The 20,701-nt window shown below is 37.7% G+C and overlaps 1 protein-coding gene across 1 annotated transcript; it reads right to left on the reverse strand.

Moving 5' to 3' along the window:
* Positions 1-1,038: 1,038 nt before the first annotated feature.
* On the reverse strand, positions 1,039-19,322 carry LOC121727126. Its single transcript, XM_042114804.1, has 19 exons — positions 19,173-19,322; positions 18,303-18,452; positions 17,001-17,097; positions 16,149-16,278; positions 15,296-15,386; positions 14,674-14,836; positions 14,059-14,409; positions 13,863-13,982; positions 13,602-13,772; positions 12,879-12,955; positions 12,157-12,350; positions 9,686-9,835; positions 4,785-5,017; positions 4,239-4,705; positions 2,893-3,072; positions 2,114-2,256; positions 1,767-1,876; positions 1,552-1,678; positions 1,039-1,311 (listed from the first exon to the last, which is right to left on the reverse strand). Exons 1-19 carry the CDS (start codon positions 19,284-19,286, stop codon positions 1,113-1,115), a joined length of 3,267 nt encoding a protein of 1,088 aa, XP_041970738.1. The 5' UTR covers positions 19,287-19,322; the 3' UTR covers positions 1,039-1,112.
* Between the last annotated feature and the right edge of the window lie 1,379 nt (positions 19,323-20,701).

Below are 20,701 nucleotides of genomic sequence, written 5' to 3' on the forward strand. Positions count from 1 at the left end.
TAATATGCTAGCAGCCCACATGCATGGATCTAGTTAAAGTTAACCGTGGGTTAAAATCATGTCATCTCTTTCATAAGTGCAAGGATCGATAAAGATGACATAAATTTAATTATATTTAACTTAGAGTAACCCTTAAACAGATTGGCGCAAGTAAGCCTTAGAATTTAAGCTGTATTTAATAGTTTTTAAATATAGATCTACTGCTTGCTACAAAACGTAATCAGTAAATAGATGTTAATTAGAAAAATCATTTACGAAGTGTAATTTGGACCAAATTGTGGCCTTATGAAGCATATTATCTTTGAAGGAATTAAATTTTTGAGATCGTATGATGCAACTCTGTTAATCTGTACATAATTCAATTTTCATTACACCATTTTAAAGACACCATTCCTTTAATAAAATGATAATATAAAACAATGTGTTTTACTTAATTTCGTAACGTCGTTACGAAATGCCCGCATGAAATGAAATAGCTTTAAGTAGGATCTATAATACCTCCCTATTAACCTAATATTCCTAGTAAAAAAGACGGATTTAAAATTCTTCGATCATTTGCAGAACAAACAATGAGAATTTATAACTTGTATTACTTTATATTTGTAAGCACTGGACAGAATCAGTATTGGCAGTAATTGTTTCTACATTAAAAATGATGCAAAAACATTACATTACCTACTAAACAAAACCTTACATTACCTCGATGGTACTTAAACAGTGTGCTGAATGAAGCAAGCTGAACAAAAGCTTACATTACCTCGATGGTACTTAAATACTTAATACAGTGTGCTGTGTGACTGAATTTTTAGTTCACAAATAAAAACATATTTATATCGTGAACTCAGACTTGTAGGAGCCTAGCTTAGCCAAGCATATACCTAATAGTCTAAGGAACAAGAAAAATCTACAAAAAAGTAACAAAAATGTAAAGTTATAAAGTTATATATCGTACACTATGTACTCTATAGAACACTCGACACAACCTATTTTGGGGTAAGAAGGTTTTCACTATCTGCGCTAAAATGTCATTCCAAAGTCTTTTTGAATTTTCATTTTTTTATTCACGAGCATTTCAGTCGCTGGAGCAGCGCACGCAGCGCTTTGGCCCTATGCTAGGAGCAGCCGTGCTTCTGTATCCAGGTTGTGTATTTGGCCTGGTCAGCTGACGTCACTGTGCGTTTGGTCTTCTCCATGGCCGCTAGAAGATCTTCCTTGGACACCGGTGCCTCAAGTTCAGAACGCTTGAGGCGTCTGATTTGGTCCGGACTTTTTCCGGCTACCTTTCTTCTCATTGTCATCATTGCTGCATCCCTATTAAAAAGAAGTTTGTGATAAGCATATAGAATCGATATGTAAAATACAGCAGAAAAGTTGGATTCGAGTAGAATAATAATTAAGTAAAATTGAAAATAAACATTAAAAAGAATTAAGCAGGAATGCAAAATATACATCATTCACTGACGATGCCAAAAGCAGTACAACTCGATCGCAAGTTATGTGCAGATATCTATACACAAATACCTCCTACCATATAGTTATGTATCTTCGTACCTGCAAAGATTGCTGATATCGGAGCCGCTATATCCCTCCAGTTTCGTGGCCATCTCTTTGAGATTGACGTCTTCAGCCAGAACCACCTCTCGCAGGCAGAGACGCAGCAGCTTGGCTCTTGATTCCTCTAATAAATAAATGTACTTTTAAATGCAATCATAATATGGAAGAGGCGTTTAATTATTTTGCTGCTGTAAACACTGTTTTATACCAACCATCAGGCAGACCGACATGCACCCTTTTCTCAAACCTCCTTCTGAAGGCTTCATCAATATCCCAAGGATGGTTGGTGGCCGCCAACACCATGATGACTTTTTCTTCATTGCTAAAACAATTTCCATTATTTTTTATTTGTGTGCTCTTATGACACCGTGGCGAATAGATAAACTAGACTTGTAGAGGTAACTTTTTGAGTTTACTTGAGTTTCATAAGGAATTCTACTTTCCTTAAGTACTAGAGATTGCTTAGTCAAATTATGATTTTATCAAGCACTATTTACACAACAGATTTTTAAGCAATGCTTATGAATATTATTTATGTTATATTTAAAAGTTTGCTTACAAAGCTGCTGCTAGTCCATCCATCTGTATCAATAGTTCTGCTTTGAACCGGCGCGACGCTTCGTGCTCCGAGTCCGCTCCTCTCATGGCGCACAGAGAGTCCACTTCGTCTATGAATATAGTGCTGGGAGAGTAGAAGGCAGCCTACAAATTAGTGTTTTGGATTAGCTTCAATCTATAATGCAGGATTTCAAAAGTCAAGAACAACATAAGGAAAATAGTAGCGACATGTACTTTGTTATAATGGCTTGGTGACTATTTTTTTTCTTATTGGTAATTGAAAGACCCTTAAAAATAGACACATCGCTGAATGACTCTGATAGCTTAAAAATTCACCAAGATATGACAATTCAAACATCTCATAAAATAGACCTGCCCGAAACGCTCCATACAAAGTGCTACGAAAGACTGACGTCACTCGTAGTTTGTACGCATCGGGAGAGAACTTTGTTCGATAGGTATATTAAATATTGCGTTTATGAAAGTGGTTTCATTACAAAAGTTGCTTTTAATTGCATAAGTTATCGATTGGTATACAAATATACAAATATTAAGAAATCACTAATCTTTGACCTTGTCATCATCCCTATTAATATCCCTATGTCCAATTCAGGTATCTTAAATTCTGGGTTTACCTGACCTGACCAAGCAATTAATGGACCACTGCTCACTTTAGACATGCTAAGAGCACTGTGCAATTTTATTATGGAAAATTTTACTGGAGTATACCAAAATTCCAACTTTAGCTGCATTTACCTATTTGAAGTAATAACAAATTACCATATCAAAGAGCAGCCTCACGAGCTTTTCGGAGTCACCGCGATACTTGGAGGTGAGTGTTGCGGAGGAGACGTTGAAGAAGGTGGTGCGGCACTCCGTCGCGACCGCTCGAGCCAGCAACGTCTTGCCGGTACCGGGGGGGCCAGTCAGGAGAATGCCTTTCCAGGGTCTACGAATGCCCTGGACAGAAAAACACTATCACTAACCTGGACGGAAAGTTATCATGTATGTTACAAACTCCTTCATCACATTTAATGTGTCCGCAATTTATAATACGAGATTTGAGACTTTCAATGTTTTACGAGTCCTTCCATTATTACCATTCAAAGGTACTAAAAAGCTTTTCTTTTACAAAGGAGTTTCCGTTACCGTATAAAGATCACACTATGCTAAATTTCCGCAGCGGAAGTTCGGCTTGATTCCGCCTGCAATGAATTTTAAATTACGGATGACACACCGTGCCGAAATTCCATCGCGTTATATTGTATGCGTTTGACATTGCTAACGTAATCATGCGGAATTTCCGCCGCGGAACTACGGCATGGTGTGTTTAGACACTAATTCTGAAGGTAGGACTGATATACCAGGTAATTTTAGCGTTACAATGGGTATATTTTTATGACGTTACAAAACCTTGAGCTGACACTTCCAAACTCTTTCATGTGTTTCGTACAGCAATCAACCTTATCCTTAATAACACTCATTTGGCCCACTTTCCTTACGACGCTATTTTTTGAAGAATTATTATGTGTAGTGTATGAATGGTCAAATTCGTATCGGTCACGCAAATCGCTGCTCCATTAAATAGGTTAACGCAACCTTAAAAAACACATTCAGACGGCTGGAGGGTTAATTACGTTTTTCGTGTTGTATTCTTAGCTAGTATTATATAATGCATAATAATTATTGTGTAAGGCCCCGTCCGCTCTGCGAATTTTCACCGCGCAATATACAGGCGCGGTCGCAGCATGAAGTTTTGGAGGGAGTCACACAAAAAAAAATATCGCTGATAAAGGATAACTTGAAACCTTAAATTATTATTTGGCAAGATTTTGAGATTTTTCAATTTGACCTTAGATTTGGGGGGGGGGGGGGTCGTGTCCATTGTGACGCCCCCCCCCCCCCCCCTTTGGACCGCGCCTGGCAATGTATATTGCGATAGTATTATCGCGAATTTTTTCATCGGCAGTGTGGACACTCTCAAAAGATTCAATGTGTTACAGAATTGCGAGAAAAATCCACGCGGTTAAAATTCGCAGTGTGGACAAACCCGTTGGATTATGATTTTTCCTATACTTCAATATTTTTGTTACTAAACGCGAAACTGGACTCAAATAATTTCTTACCTTGAAGTAGTCTGGCATAACGATAGGCAGCACCATCGCTTCTTGCAATACAGCTTTAGCCTCGTCTAAACCGACAACATCCCTCCAGCGAACGTCTGGATTCTTCTGAAGTATATCCCTCTCAAGAGTTTCAACCAGATGCAATTCATAGCCAGAGGGATCGAAAACTCTTTCATCCTTCTCTAATAATGCAACATCCCCTTCTCCCGATAAGTCTCCTTTACGTAACATTTGCTTCAAAGGCACCAAACGACGTCTCGGTACTCTGTCGACAGATCTAGTTTTTCTGGCGCTACCTAGTGACGTCGATGACGAAGTTTTCCTGGAAACGATTGACGGGAGTGTAGGCTGTAACTCTGGATCACGTCTTCTCAGAGTCCCCGCCCATTTCTCTGTAGTCGGATCTGCTGGTTTAGAACTATCACCAGATTTCTCTTGGAAATTATTTACTGGCGTAGGTCTGACAACTGTAAAAAGTTGATGCATTACTTATCTATCTGGTGTTATTAATTAATTAAAATGTTTTATTGACTTTTAAGACCTTACCTTGAGTTGGAAGATGTCTTGTCCCGTTAGCAACATGGGTATTTGGATTTTTTGGCGCTACCTTTCTAGTGTCACTTCTAGAAGTTCTTACTCCATCTCTCGGTGGATTTTCTTTATTGGGTCTCTTGTTTTCGTCTCTTGTTGTTGACATTCTGGCGTAACCGAATGGTTGAAGGCTCTCTGCCATCATTCGATCCATCATTCTTGCCATATGGTGGAACCCTGAATTTGGACTGCAAAGCAAAAGAATATAATTTTAGAAAACGCTTGCATTTTATTTTACTTTCTACTCCTCCTATTTTATCCTGATTAATTTCGTTGCAAGCCTAAAGATAGATTTAGCATGTCTGATATCAAAGTTTTCGTAGTTGGATATTGCTGTAAATCCTGGCGACACAGGAGATAGATGGAAATATGAGGTTCGCCAAAAAAAACCTTACGTTATACCTATCTACTAAATACTAGCCACGGAGCTAATATATTAGCTCCGTGATACTAGCTATGTGAAAACTAGCAGCTAGGTAGTAAAGTAGGCAACTTTACTACCTAGCTGCTAGTTTTCTTACAAAACGTTGAAACATACCCGAAGAATGGATCATTGCGAAAGAATTGGCTAATCCCACCTACAGCGGGGTAAAATGAGTTTCCAAAACCAAAATCCATTGTGTTTATTAACCTAATTGATCGAATAAGCATATGTATAATTGTATAACTTGTGAACTTTAACTTGAGTGTAACATTGGAACAATTTTCGGTTATTTATTTTAAAAGTGTGTCACAAAATGTTATTGAACCGGGGTGAAATGTGTGCTATTTGACAGCTCTGTTTTGTGCCCGTTGCCATGACGACGAGTCTGCGGAAACGATTTGTACTAATAACTACCGAGCCAACCAAACTCCTTATTTCCTGTCATTGTGAATTGGGTCTTGAATACACGAGATAGAGCTCAAATTCTTTGGTTTTCATAGCAGTAAAAATAAAAATATCTTATTGACCTTCTTTTTCATCAACATGAGTAACCTTCGGAAACATGGAGTTCGGAAATTTTCGCATACTATACGCGGGAAAGATGCAAAATATCGTCCATTTTTAGTTTCTTTAGTAGAGAATACTTTGACAAAGTGGCAAACCCAATTTATGCCCAATAGTTCCTAATTTTGGAAAAATAAAGGTTTTATTATTAATAAATGGTACCTAAGCAAAGTTCCTATGCTTACAAGAACCAATAAACTTTTTACTTATCTGTATTGTATAAGCATAAAAAAAAACTGAAATAAAAATTCAATGAGCCTACAAACCAGAAAATAGGCCTTTACGCTTTCAAAATAGACATACTTATCGACTTCCTAAACTTAGTTCGTCCTTTCAATGTAAGTAAACTTGAGCTAAACTGTGTCAAAGGTCAGTGACTAGACACTGTACTTGGGTCATTGAACCCCTCATATATTGGGGTAGATAGTATGTTATTAACTTGTTACTTATTTGAGGACAAGGATTTTGGGGTAATTATATTTTATTGTCCTTGTTCAGGTAATCAACATGTAGGTCAAATAAATATTAATTAGTGATGTTCACATTATAATTTTGGTGTCACCCTTTCTGAGAATTGCCGAATATTGACTACATAATAAATAGCTAATAATTAAATTGACTCATAACTGTCGATTGATAGATGGTAGTAACGGATTAACCCTTAACCAAATTAAGCAATAGGGCATCACGTCTGAGGGGGCACCAGAAGAAGCACAAAATATTCATCCTTAGGGCATCACGTCACACTCTCACGTCACCAAAAACCACACCAAAAAAAGTTTCTAGGAAAAAACTGATGTTGGGGCCCACAGGCATGGATTGCTTAGGGCATCAAGTAGTCTTAATCCATCACTGATAGATGATCCGCTGTCTCCGCACATGCTAAATCCTTACACACACGTATTGATGTAAGCGTCATATTTTCACGATTCTACACACATTGTTGTTATTTCAAGCGGTCAAAGGCTCTAAAAAGCTAGTCTAACAGAGAAAACGAGAAACCCTCATATACCTAGTATACATTTACGGTAGGTACATCCTCATTCCTCAATCCTCATGTCTACGCTTCTGTAAGTCAATAGTCTTTTGCAAAACTCGATGAAGATGATACAGTATACACATACAACAATCCAAATGCCACTTAGGCCCACGCAATGCATATTACAGTTTCATTACCAAAAGGACGTCTGAATACGACGTGTCAAGAGCAAATCAAATAACGAGAGAGCCCACGCACCAATTTGTCCTATTGAAATAATCGTCAGTCCATCTCCTTGGCAAATGTAATAAAATGTGGACTATGACATACTGTAGGCGTTGTTAAATCTATTCAGGAGGTCAACACAAATTTTATTAGACCTACGTTTTCCGTTGAGTACTAGAGCATTTTTACTCTAGTACTAAATCGTATAGTTCAATAATTCCACAAATCCATTACCAAATAGATAGTAAGCATTTGTTTCGGTTATCGGGAAGCTAACTGCGTACCTGAGATGTAATCAAACTTGTAGCTTGTAGCTAGTAACAAGCTAATTACTCAGTAAGTTAAGCTAAATTAAGGGATAAGACTTAAGGGTGTGTATCAGTCCCGTGTATAGAGTTCACTTTAAAGTGTAAAAGTAGTAGCGCTCACAGAGCATTTTTTTTTACTTTTGTATGGGGAAACTCGTGACGCTGGGGTGCTTGCCCATTTGTCCATACAAATCACAAAAAAATTGGTATTTCAGCGCCGCCACTTTCACAGTAAACTCTTTACGAGGAACACATACACACCCTAAAGTATTTTCACTTAGTTTTGTTACACCGTGTATAATATGATAATGAAAATTACTCATATTCAAAAGTTAAGGATGATAGTTAGTACCATAGAAGTATCCGTAATTTACAAAATCGATTGTTCATGGCTTCAATTACTATGGCTTTTACGTTTAATAATAACACAATGTATGCGTCTGCTGTCTAGACAGTACTATTTCAATTAGTATAATTTGTACTGGGCTAGGTGGTGTGAATGAATGCTAAGCTCCTTTTAAATTTTAAATTTAATAAAAAGGTTTCATTAATTCAAGTAACTTTGTAATTTAATTTGACGAAGAAATTTCCATTTGCATGTTACTTTATGTTCATTTAAAATTATTCAGAAACTAAGTACATACTAATATATTGTTCGATGAATTATAAATTCACCGCTAGTCGCAAAAAAGGAGAGAGTTCGAATTTTTCGAATCTAGAGAAATCGAAAAAAGAGACAAGACAAAATACATATAACTTTACATTATATTTTATTGAAGATGCTGCACTATGTTAAGTAAAATATGTAATTTAATTCTGTCAAATAAATGAAAAATTAGGTGTCTTACGGCCGCTCCCAATATTCAATCTATCTCTGGTTTGACTACAACCTATCGCAGCTATAGTTTGTGCGTTCTAAGATGATATGGGTGACAGTTTTCATGTTCCTTGCTACGGGTTTTTTTTTACAAGAAAACAAAAAAAAAACAAAATGTAATAAATTATAATTCATCTACAAAAACAAATGTTTCCTATAATTGTAAATGAATAAAAATGAAAAGATGCTAAATGCTAACTTATTAATAAAAATTATAAATATTAACTGTATAAAGGAGTATAAAATTACTGTTACGAAAACATTTGAAAAATGTCATATTATGCATGAAACGGAACTTATGTTAATAGAGATTGACTCTGTTGAATCGAAATCAAATCGATAAAAAAGGGCGGCCATCTTAAATCGCCGGCACCACTGAAATGTCAGTACGACATTGATAATTTCGATTGCAATTCCTTTACGATGTGATTCGATATTTTTAAACTATCGATTAATTTTTGTTAGGTAACTTCCCTACTATTGTCAATTATAATGTGTCACGCATATCATCATAAAACGCACAAACTATAACATTGAATTGACATAAAATATATGTCTCTAATGTCTAATGTGAGCTATTCCTATCTCTAGTAGGGCAAAACCAGAGATAGATCAAATATTGGGAACGGCCGTAAACGAATCAGGCGAAAAATAACCCTTAAAAACATATCACAGTCTTCCACAGTGCGTTTTTCGCGTAACTTTCTGCCGCGCACTGTAAAACTCTAGAATTAACTATCACCAGCAGTATTTCCAGACCGATACGACCTGCAAACCTTCAAGAAAAGAGCGTATTCCCCTTCAAGAAAAGGCCGGCAATGCACCTGCAGCTCTTCTGATGTTGCGAGTGTCCATGGGCGACGGTAGTTGCTTACCATCAGGTGACCCGTTTGCTCGTTTGCCCCCTTATTTAATAAAAAAATATCAGTATTAAATCTTACGAGGGCGCAAGCCACAATGCTATAATAATTATTTTCTAAGGTCGTATATTTCTACCTCAGAAAATAATTACATACCATGTGTGTTTATAGGTACTCGTAAATTGAATAACGATGGTATGGAAAAATTTTGCATAAGTTGTTGTTCATACAATAATTTATAGTCATGAATTACGGAAATAGTGTTACGTAGTATATGACATTCTCTTTGGAAATAGGCGCTTATGGCCTATTAACCACAATGTCGCAGTCGCAGGCACTCACCATCTTATATTACGGAGTGGAACATGGAGTGGGCTGAAAAAAAAGCACGCCGATCTCTTCGTGACAGTGGCAGGTACTCACTATCCTATATCCCAGGCGGAGTGGAACACGGGGTGAACTGACATGGCGCACTGCGGTACGCGGAAGCCGATCTCATCATGACAGTCACAGGTTCTCACCATCCTATATCCCAGGCGGAATGGAACACGGGTTGGGCCGACATGGCGCCCAGCGGCACGCCGAAGCCGATCTCATCATGACAGTTGCAGGTACTCACCATCCTATATCCCAGGCGGAGTGGAACACAGGGTGAGCCGACATGGCGCCCAGCGGCACGCCGAAGCCGATCTCTATTTTCACGTCATCGGACTTTCGGAACCACGACCGTGACGCTTCCGTTGACCCAGATGCTTCGTCCATCCTTTGTCACGTTATCTTGATTACCAGCAATGTATGAATGGAACTTTCAACTAATTTTGTAACATTGAATGGTGTTGCATAAAATGAAACAAAAGTTTGTTAATGTGATCGTATCTGATTCCAGTGAAATGAGTAATGATAATAAAATCTTATATCTTTAAATGAGCAATTCTTGTATATATATAATTGGAATCTCGGAATCGACTCCAACGATTTTCATGAAATTTAGTATATATAGGGGGTTTCGGGGGCGATAAATCGATCTAGCTAGGAATCATTTTTAGAAAATGTCATTTTATTCGTGTTTTATCGAATACCGAGCAAAGCTCGGTCAAAAAGCTATAACTAGCTTTATTAAGTGTAATCTGTGTAATTAATAATATATAATTAACATGTAATTAATAAAATTTATATTATCCAATTGGTTTATCAGACGATTTTAAATTGACAATAAAATTACTGCCTGCTGCCTCTTTACGATTCATCATTAAACCGCTGAACTGATTTAGGTAAATTAATTTGGTGTAGGAGTTCTCATAGAATTTTGAGAGAGTTTGATAATTTTTATCACAAGCTGCTGTAAGAAATTTATTTTAGAAATAAGCAGTACCTTTGTCTATCGCGTCTATCTTTGTATTTGTAAATGTTTGCTGTGCACAATAAACTGTTAAATAAAGTAAAATACGTTATATTATGTGTACTTTACGCATAACTAAAGTAAGTTATGGGCAACATTTATCTAAAACTAAGTATAAAAAATGTAAAAAGTTATTTCAAGTAATTATGTTAAAAAATTAAAAAATGTATTATTGATTTACAACAAAAAAATAATAGCATTATATTATTATGTTATTGTAACTTTACAAATTATAATGGATTTAATAATTATTATTTACTAGCTGTCCCGCGCGGCTTCGCCCGCGAAAATTAGGAATTTCACAGAAACCGTACATTTTCAAATAAAAATAGCTATAAATACTCCTTTCACGTGGTCTACTCTATATAAGTGCCAAATATATGAAAAGGCTCATAATCATGGGACGATGCATGGTATAATATTATGGTAGTGATGATGATGATTATGAATGTAATTTGCATAGTAGCATATGCTTTCCGTTCTTAAAACAACGCCGAAACTCCCAAACTTGTATCTATAAAGAATCAGGAGTTCTCTCAGCACCTTCCGAACCACGTTATACCAGGTATACCTCGGTGCAAAATCTTACTTGTTTGTAGCATATACTTAGAATACTTCTCTCGAAACCGAAGTCACCACATGTTTCCCCATACATTTTGAGGAGTTCCCTCGATTACTTATGGATCCTTCATCAGATCACCACTTTTGTGAATATAATACCAAATTGGGATGATACCCTATATACCAAAAGAAAAATTTTGAAAATCGGTTAACAAACGGCGGAGTAATCGTTGAACATAAGAAAACGAACATAACACCTCCCCCATTTTGAAAGTAGGTTAAAATTGTAGCCTATGTGTTATTCTGATGTATAAGCTATATTATTGTAAAGTTTCATTAAAATCAGTTCAGTAGTTTTTGCGTGAAAGAGTAACAAACATCCATACATCCACACATCCACACATCCACACATCCACACATCCATACATCCAAACAAACTTTCGCCTTTATAATAATAAGTAGGATTACAATTTAGTACTATTACAGCTTATTTACAACCAATAAACAACCACTCAGTAACAAAAGTTCATAGCGGTGCTACGAAGGCTCTACGCGCTACGGCCGCCGCGAGCGGCTACACGCAACAAACTGGCCAGCAGCCAAATATAGGAAATATTGTGTTTCTCTATGGCCAATCCCCGACAAGGTCCTTTGAACCCTATTACCATAGTATGAAAGTCGAAATGAGGTTTTAGTAATCGAAATAAGGCATGAGTTAGGCGTCGATGACCGAAAGTCATTACCATTATAAATGTAACAACAGACCACTGTCTTTTCAGGTCGTTCTGTTTACTAAACTTATTGGATTTGTGATTCAATGACACTGTATGAACTTATTGAAGATGACTCACAGTATAAGCTTTTAAAACTGATTAGTAATTATGTTAAAAAAACCTTGAATTGTTCTAATGTTAGCATTTAAAATTACGCCTGTAAAATGTATTTTTTTTTCTGTATACTCTGCTTTGGTTCTTGCTTTCTGGTTGCTCTTTAAAAGACTTCTCTCATTTTATCATTATGCTTTAAAATAAATAAAATCGTAAGTAATTTAATATTTTATTTTAAAAATCTTCATGAAATATGAAAAATAAAATATCGACATTGTAAAATGTAGTAAATAAAATTGGTACATTCCAAGGGCAACATAATGTACTGAAAATCCTTTGTTAGTACCCATAAGCGTTTCCTCGTACGATTTCAGATACGGCACATATTTCAACACCATATTCATCACGGGTCCTCTTTCTATGGTTTTGTTTCGTTCAATCTCCTTCAACAATTTCGGGTTGACTTCCTCCTCCATACGACGTATATCGCGACGCATCTAAATTACAAAATAGAATTATATTATAGCCTCATATTTTCCCAAATTACATACTTATTGGTAAAATCTTTTTAGCACAGATTTTTGTAAATAGTAATACATCTTTAGGCTTTCTACATGTAACCATAAAGCATGACCTCTGTGGCTCAGTTGGTGGCGCGTTGGTGGCGCAAGCCGGGGGTCGCGGGTTCGAATCCCGACGACGGAACAAAAAGTTTTCAATGTTCCTGGGTATTGGATGTGGATTAAATATATTATGTTTGATATAATACATTTTTTGATTATATGTATAACATTAAAGTATTAAATATATTTCCGTTGTCTCGCACCCGTAACACAAGTCCTTCAGGTACTTAGCTAGACTGACGTGGTGTGGAGCGTGCATAGATATAATTATTATATTATTATAACCTACAACCAGTATGATCACAATAAAAAAACATAATAGTAATTAAGACATATTACTCTTAAACGTCTCTCTCTCTCAAATAAAGTAAATTCCCTAGAAAATTACTTAAAACTACTTACTTTATCGTTGTCTGATTTTTTCGCTAATTTCTCTTCCATCCGCTGCAAAGCTGCTTGTAGATCCCGAGCCATCTCCGCTGTTAAAAAATGAATATTTACAAACAAGATGAATGACGCCCGCAACTCCGTTGAGCCAAAATTCGATAATTACGCGGTAACCGTACATTTTTTCGGGATAGAAGTATCCTATGTCCTTTCCCGGGATTCAAACTATCACCATAACAATTTTCAGACAAATCGGTTAAGCAACTTTTTTTTTCACCTGATGGAAAGCAACTTCTGTCGCCCTTGGACACCCGCAGCATCAGAAGAGCTGCAGGTGCGTTGCCGGCCTTTTAAAAGAGAATAGGGTAATAGGAGAGGGTAGGGATGGGAAGGGAAGGGAATAGGGTAGGGGATTGGTTGGCCTCCGGTAAACTCACTCACTCGGCGAAACACAGCGCAAGCGCTGTTTCACGCCGGTTTTCTGTGAGAACGTGGTATTTCTCCGGTCGAGCCGGCCCATTCGTTCCAAAGCATGGCTCTCCCACGTCTGAGACAAGCACACTTTCGCATTTATAATATTAGTAAGGAAGTGTCGATTTGTCATTAAACTAAACTACTTGTACTATTATCTATTCTGTGACTAAACTTATAAGTCCTAAAAGGACACTTTTTGCTGCTTAATATTTTCTCGAATTAATAGGCGATTCGTATTTGATGACTTCTTTTCCTTTCACTTACGATTTGATAAAAAATGATCAATAGTTTTTTCATCAGCGACACTCAAATTGTACAATTCAGCTTCCGTAAAATTGAATAGTTCTTCGGATAATAATGCTAACAATTCTGAATAATTTCCCACTTCGTTGTTATCATTTAGGATTAATGAAGAAAAATTCGGTGTAGTTGTTCCTGTAAATTTAATAATCCATAAAATATAACACAATATAAAGTATGATTCGCATTATTATTAATGGAAAATGTTTCATAGATTTCAATCACCATTAGTAACTCTATTTTGTGATATCGTTGTCTTCGAATTTTCATCTAGCTTTTCAGATAAATCACTGATATCATGACCGTTTTCTATTTCATTGTTAATAATATCTGCGCCATTAGTATCTGCAATAAAATATTTGATTTTGTGCATCGTGTGTAGAACATGATTATTTCATTTTAGTTCATAAAATTTCATTACCAATTTTTGCTGCAAGCGTGACATTATTTAGTTTTTCGACATCATATGATTTCGGGCGGCCAAGGAACTCAGGCTCATTTCTTTCAGTCGTGTGCATGTAACTTCTAACAATATTATTGGTATCTGGTGCTTGCACAACAATGTTTCTTTTCTTCATAGAAGCGTATGCTTCAGTAGCTACTGAATCTTCATGTGTGACGGCCGCTAGTTTAGTTAAGTACATCTCATCTAAAGTTCCGATGTTATTCACAATATTGTAACTTTCTAGCTGCATAATTACATCGAGCAATACGTTTTTTGCTATTTCTTCGGCATCCATGTTTTCAGAGTAAAATTCAGATTGATCAAGTTCTGAAACGTTAGAAAAGGTACTGCATTCCCACTTGTTCGTTTTCTTTAAAGTATACAACTTTACTAAAGTGACTAAGCAATTACAGAATCAAACAGCTGGGCAATGAACATAAGGTCTCATCACGGATTGTTACGTCATAATACCTACTGTGTATCTCGCTCTTCTTATTTAAATCTTCAAAACAAAACTGACAAATAAGTCTGGCACGTGTTTGCATAGATTTTTTTTAAAACGAGGTTCCTAATTACTTTTGTCATACTAACGGTAGGAACAGAGTCCGATGTAGTCCGGATCAGGCAGTGCTCTATGGGGACAGTCGCCAGCCGGTTGGTTGATGGTCCACAGCGGTCGCGACTGTACCGGCCCGCGTGGCGCAAAGTTACACACCAGTCGCTCCACGCTGCGATGACGGTTGCCCTTTGTTGTCTAAAGACATTCGTATGTCACAATGTGTAGGTAATACAACCTAGAAAATAGTGTAACAAAATTCATAGGCAGATGGTGAACCTACGTAATTAATAATTTCGTGGGGTTTTGTCAAGCTCAACCGATAAAACACTATTGACATTAACCAGACATAATCCGACCAAATTACGTAGGTCCGCCACTTGCCTAGGTATCAACTATTCTGGTACCGTAACGACTTTCAGCTCACGAACCCCTACCACTGTATCAGAGCTAAGTTATAACTTATAACTTATAATTATCATACAATTATGTTTCCGCCACGGGGTGGTTCTTGTAGAGTTTGGGAGAATTATAGTTTAACAGCAGATGTATGAAAACATTCTTCTACACACAATATAATTTCATGATGCATACTTATACCAAATAAGTAAAAATCTTAATAGAATGCTGACATTAATTTTTACACTATCTGAATACCATGAATCTGCTTCGTCCACAGCCAACCATGAACGTCTCGGCCCAGACCAGTTGCGCGAAGTCACCGTAGTACGGGTGCGGACTCACCGGGCTGGGTAACATGACACGTTACAGAAAATTAAAAAAGTTTATTTTAAAGTAGATACGAAATTAATAAACGTATTTCGACGATAGCATAATATTTTTACCCATCATATTACCTTCATCGTGGTCGACGCTGTTGTATACTACCAAGTTTAATAATTCATAATCGGCCAAGTGCGAGTCGGACTCGCGCACGAAGGGTTCCGTAACATCATAGAGGAAAATTAGGCCAAAATTTGTGATTTTTAAATGGGAGCCCCTCTTAATTTTTTATTTAATATTAATATTATTTTGAAATATTAAAGTACACATAAAACTAAGGATTGTGTGAAAAATTCAAGTACCTACCCATTGCTATCATTGATATAGAGCAAAAAAGGCAAAAAAAATCACGTTTGTTGTATGGGAGCCCCCCATAAATATTAATTTTATTTTGTTTCTAGTATTTGTTGTTATAGCGGCAACAGATATACACAATTTGTGAAATTTTTAACTCTCTAGCTATTACCGTTCTTGAGTTACAGCCTGGAGACATACAGACAGACGGACAGACAATGAAGTCTTAGTAATAGGGTCCCGTTTTTACCCTTTGGGTACGGAACCCTAAAAACAGGCTCAGTAATAGTTACGAATTTGCGATTGTGGGTCAAAAATTGTGTAATTATTGATATTATTTTGATTTTGTAAGATACGTAACAAGGAGGCAAAACTGAAATACGAATAAACAAACAAATCTTTCCTCTTTATAATATTGAGTATAGTAACTTACGCTACATATTCAGTGGCATTGCCGTGGTAGTGTTTGTTCTGCATGAACCACATGTCGACCATCGTCTCGGGGCGGAGGCCTGGCGCTTCGCCCACCACCGACGCCACAGATTGACCCACTGATATTGAATCTACAACCCATTCATTATTATCTCTACATTTTTTAAGATTCAACTTAATACAAGACTCTGCGTCATGCTTAGCTGTTGTGTTTTAAGTTTTTGTCTTTCTTTCTTTCGTCTTTCCAAAGCGTTTTTCTTTGATTTCTCAATAAAACTAATATAATATTATCAGATTTCTTTTTTGTATTGTACAGTTTAATATGAAAATAAGTGCTTTTGACATTAATTTAAATCTATTTCTATTGTTAACAACATTAACTTTAACGCCTCCGTGGTCCAGTGGTTAAGAGTGTGCCTCTTGACTCGGAGGTCATGGGTTCGATTCCCATGTTGGAAACATGTTATTTCCAAGTTTGGTTAGGACAATGCAGGCTGATCCCCTGATTGTCTGACAAGTAAGATGATCCATGAGTCGGATGGGCATGTAAAAAGTCGGTCCTGCGCCTGATCTCTCGCCATGTCGGTCTTCCGTCCCACTGGGTTATGAGAAGTAAAAGGAATAGAGAGTGCTATTGTGTACTGTGCACACACTTGGGCGCTATAAACTTAATCCTGCGTAACTAGCCTGGTTTCAGTGAAACCAGCCACCGTCACCGAAACCGGTGTGGGAGTTATCATTAACTATACTTGGGAGACAGTAAAACAAGAGTTTATGAGAACATAACATACCTACAAAACGCTCCTCAAAAAGTTTTCTCTAAGACCTTTACAATGAACCGAAGTTTACTTACAAAGATCACGGCATGAGTCACGCTCTTCTATGCTTGACGGCGGTCGACACTGGTCGGCCCAGAGCTGGGCTTCTCGCTCCAGCTCCTCTACCCACCGCTATTATAAGTCAACATTAAATAACGGTATTTGTATGGGTTACATGTAAAACAATTGAAATATTCATAATAATGGAGAAAATCGCTGAAATAATGGAGAGAATACGTTGTAACTTGTAATGTATCGCACACACCGTTGTATTACGATTTAGGATAGGCACACGACGGTGTAACGTTTCAAGAAAGCAAAGTTACGAGTAAAGGGCCCATTCACGGCAGTCCGCCGTGCAGTCCGCCGGCTTATGCAGGATAGTGAATGGAGTTGCAGGCTTGCAGCCACGGCGGACTGCACGGCGGACTGCAATGCAGGATAGTGAATGGGCCACTTTAAGTTTGACTCTATCACACGAATCATACAGAGATGTCAGATAACTCTAGTCCCTACTCAATGCTACATTGTGACTTAGGCCGGTATAAATAGTCAGTACTCAAGATGCATCTCGGTCTCAAGACACGGTTCAGGCTCTGTGATTGGTTGGCTGTCAAAATTTGGACCAATCACAGAGCCGAACCGCGTCTTGAGACCGGGTCGCATCTTGAGTACTGACTATTTAAACCGGCCTTAATCACCAATGAATAAGTACCTACTCCTTATCACTTCACTGGTATCACGATTCACGACTGCCTTTCAGTGACGCTTAACCCATTTTTTGGTTGTTACGCAATAAAAAGTTGTTACGTAATGTGTAAAATCGACACAAGGTTACATGTACCATCGCGAAAGCGGGGTCTTATCAGTACTAGAATGTGGGTTACTCTCATTTACAACTGTATTACAAAAGCATAGATTAGGAGTAAATAAACTAACGTGGACGCGTGCCTTTATAGTTCCTCATGAATTGGCTTAAGTTATGTTTGTTTTATAAATATCTAGGTACCAACTGCTTCTGCCTTTGTAAACTTCCTATAGTGCAGTAAAACAATTATTAAGGTGATCGCACATTTATTAGCAGTCAGCACGCTCCGCCGAACGCGCCACATTTCAAATGATGTGAAACCTTCCACATTCGTTCGCACCGTACGCGCCGAATTTCGTGTACCATGCGGTACGTTCGACGCGTACGGCGCGTACGGTGTTGACCACAGATTTTAGAAAGTGTTGACAAATGTGCGATCAGTTTTAAATGCCTTATTTTTAAAATAACAGTCATCGACAAACTTACACGTACGTAATCAGTATAGAACTGAGATATGAAATTAAAGTACCAATTTAATCATATCCCCGGCTGGCGGGAACCCAGCTAGCCCGCTGGCGGCGTCCGCGCGTCGCCTGTTGAGTCTGGCCAGCACGCGCGCCTTGTCGTCGCCCGATAATGGCGCTGGGATGTAACCGAAACACGACGGACCGGGACCTGGCTGATATTAAGTTTTTTTTATTACAAATAATTTTAATCGTCTATGGGCTTTTCGCCCATGTCACTTGTATGTCGCTTTTTATATAATTTGTTCACGTACCAAGTTTACAATTCCTCTTATTTCTTAATCTACTTTAAGTCCATCAGATTGTGGCATTGGCTTGGTGGAGAGAGTTCACTCAAGCTGGGTGGAGTTTCAAGGATGTTAAGATGATATCGTTCTGTCACGAACCTACCAGTTGCCAGCCAGTGGGGTCGCCAGACCCGATATAAATAGTTTGGTTTCAGCAGGTAGAAATGGGTTTTACCCTTTGTTATAGCGGCATGGGCGTATATAAGGGGGGGACCGGACCCGGACCCCCCCCCCCAATACTATCCATCTTACTTGTGAAAATAATTAAGTATTACAATACTGTGGAGTGTGGAGCGTACCTATTACTTTTTTTATAAATATATTCAACATTCCGATATTCAAATTTTAAAAAATATTTTTGATTTCCTAAACACGATACCTATTTGCTACTGTGGAACCCTTCATGGGCGAGTCCAACTCGCACTTGGCCGTTTTTTACGTTAGGGACCCCCAATTACCAAAGCTATATATACGCACGTGTATAGCGGGATCGTTCGGCGAAACTGGTACAACATGTGTACAATATTTACCAACAGCCTTGCATTTTTGCTCTTGGAGGAAACCAGTGTTTAATACATGGGTACTTACTGGATACTGGCAGAGTGTATGGTCATCTGTGTACCCGCACATTTTCGACCCGCAGTAGTCTATAGATCCATTCGCGTACACAAAACCATATAAAAGTAAAACAATATATCTCATTTTAATGATTTATCGACTAAAATATGATTGAGTAAACATTGCAATTTATCCACAGATTACTAGATATTGACAAGGTACTCCGTCAAAAATACTGATGATCAAAATTCTGTCAAAATGATTCTGCTTGACAGAATATTCTTTTTACAGAAATCAAAGAGAATATAATCACTACATTTTAACAGAAATCAGTTGTCATCAAATTCTATGTTTTCCAATATTATTATTATTGCATAGCTTATAGCGACGCACAATAGGGCGTTCGCTGCGTTGAGCGTGTGCCCGGCGCGGCTGCCCGTCGCGGGCGCCCGCGCCGTGCGCTCGCCATAGTAATCGTGTGATGGCTGACCCGCTCAACGCAGCGCTGCTCTTGACATGAAACAAGCACGCCTCGCGGGTGGCGGCGCCGGGCGCACGCTCAACGCAGCGAACGCCCTTAAGAGGATAAACTAGAGCCGTTTTTCCATACAAATGTTGTCCCCTGTTTCCTCCCTGGATAATGCCGGTAGAGTTATAATTTTTTTCCTGAATATCTCTGGCCATTATTAGCCCTATGTTTTCTTTTTTTTTTCATAATTTAATTATTAAAAAAGATATGAACGTTCAAAAACCCAAAAAATGGCCAGATTTTCCGCTGTCTTCAAACATCCAGAAAACAAATTTGGCTAGATTATACAAAAAAATATAAAACATAGGAACACAGCTGCAGCTCAAGCCTTGCTTTAATTTTTAAATGCAAAAAGTCCTTAAATTGATTAAGTTTTGGAGAAGAAATCAGGGGACAACGAATCGTTGATTTTCTGCAGTTGTCCCTATCGCGCTCTGCGGGGGGAGGCTGGAGGGAAGGGAGACAGCAATAGATATTACAAGTACTTTTTACTCATTTCTCTTCCCTTGGTGTATCCTCTTAATCGGATATATTACTGCAATGTTTTCATGCTAGACGGTAGCACCAGCACGATCAGAAAACAAAAAGTTTTGTTCAGACAACTTTTCTGTCAACATTCCGATATGGTGTGCGCAATATGTCGGGTTTTGATCGGATTATTTACTGTAAGTGCTAGTAGCGCCATCTGTTTCGACCTTTACGTAATGTGTATATCTGGAACGTAAATTAGCTTGAGAGTGATTGATTGTGCGAAGCCTTGCTGCAGTTGAAACATTTAACGTGGAGCATTTTGCCGCATTATTAATGCTAAAAATCTCTGAGGTTTAGGTAACTTCAACTATCAGCTTCTGGGACTAGTGCATAAAATTAAAAGTAAAAACATACATGAACTGTATATTAAATAATAAAAATATAAACAGTTACAAAATAATAAATCGGTACTTTTTACAGTATTCAGAAGGTCCCTAATCTCTATATGTGGAATCATCGCGTGGATTGCTTGATTTACAAGTCAAAATTATTATAATTA

The sequence above is a fragment of the Aricia agestis genome, chromosome 5, assembly GCF_905147365.1.
Source record: "Aricia agestis chromosome 5, ilAriAges1.1, whole genome shotgun sequence".
In the NCBI taxonomy this organism is placed as follows: Eukaryota; Metazoa; Arthropoda; class Insecta; order Lepidoptera; family Lycaenidae; genus Aricia; species Aricia agestis.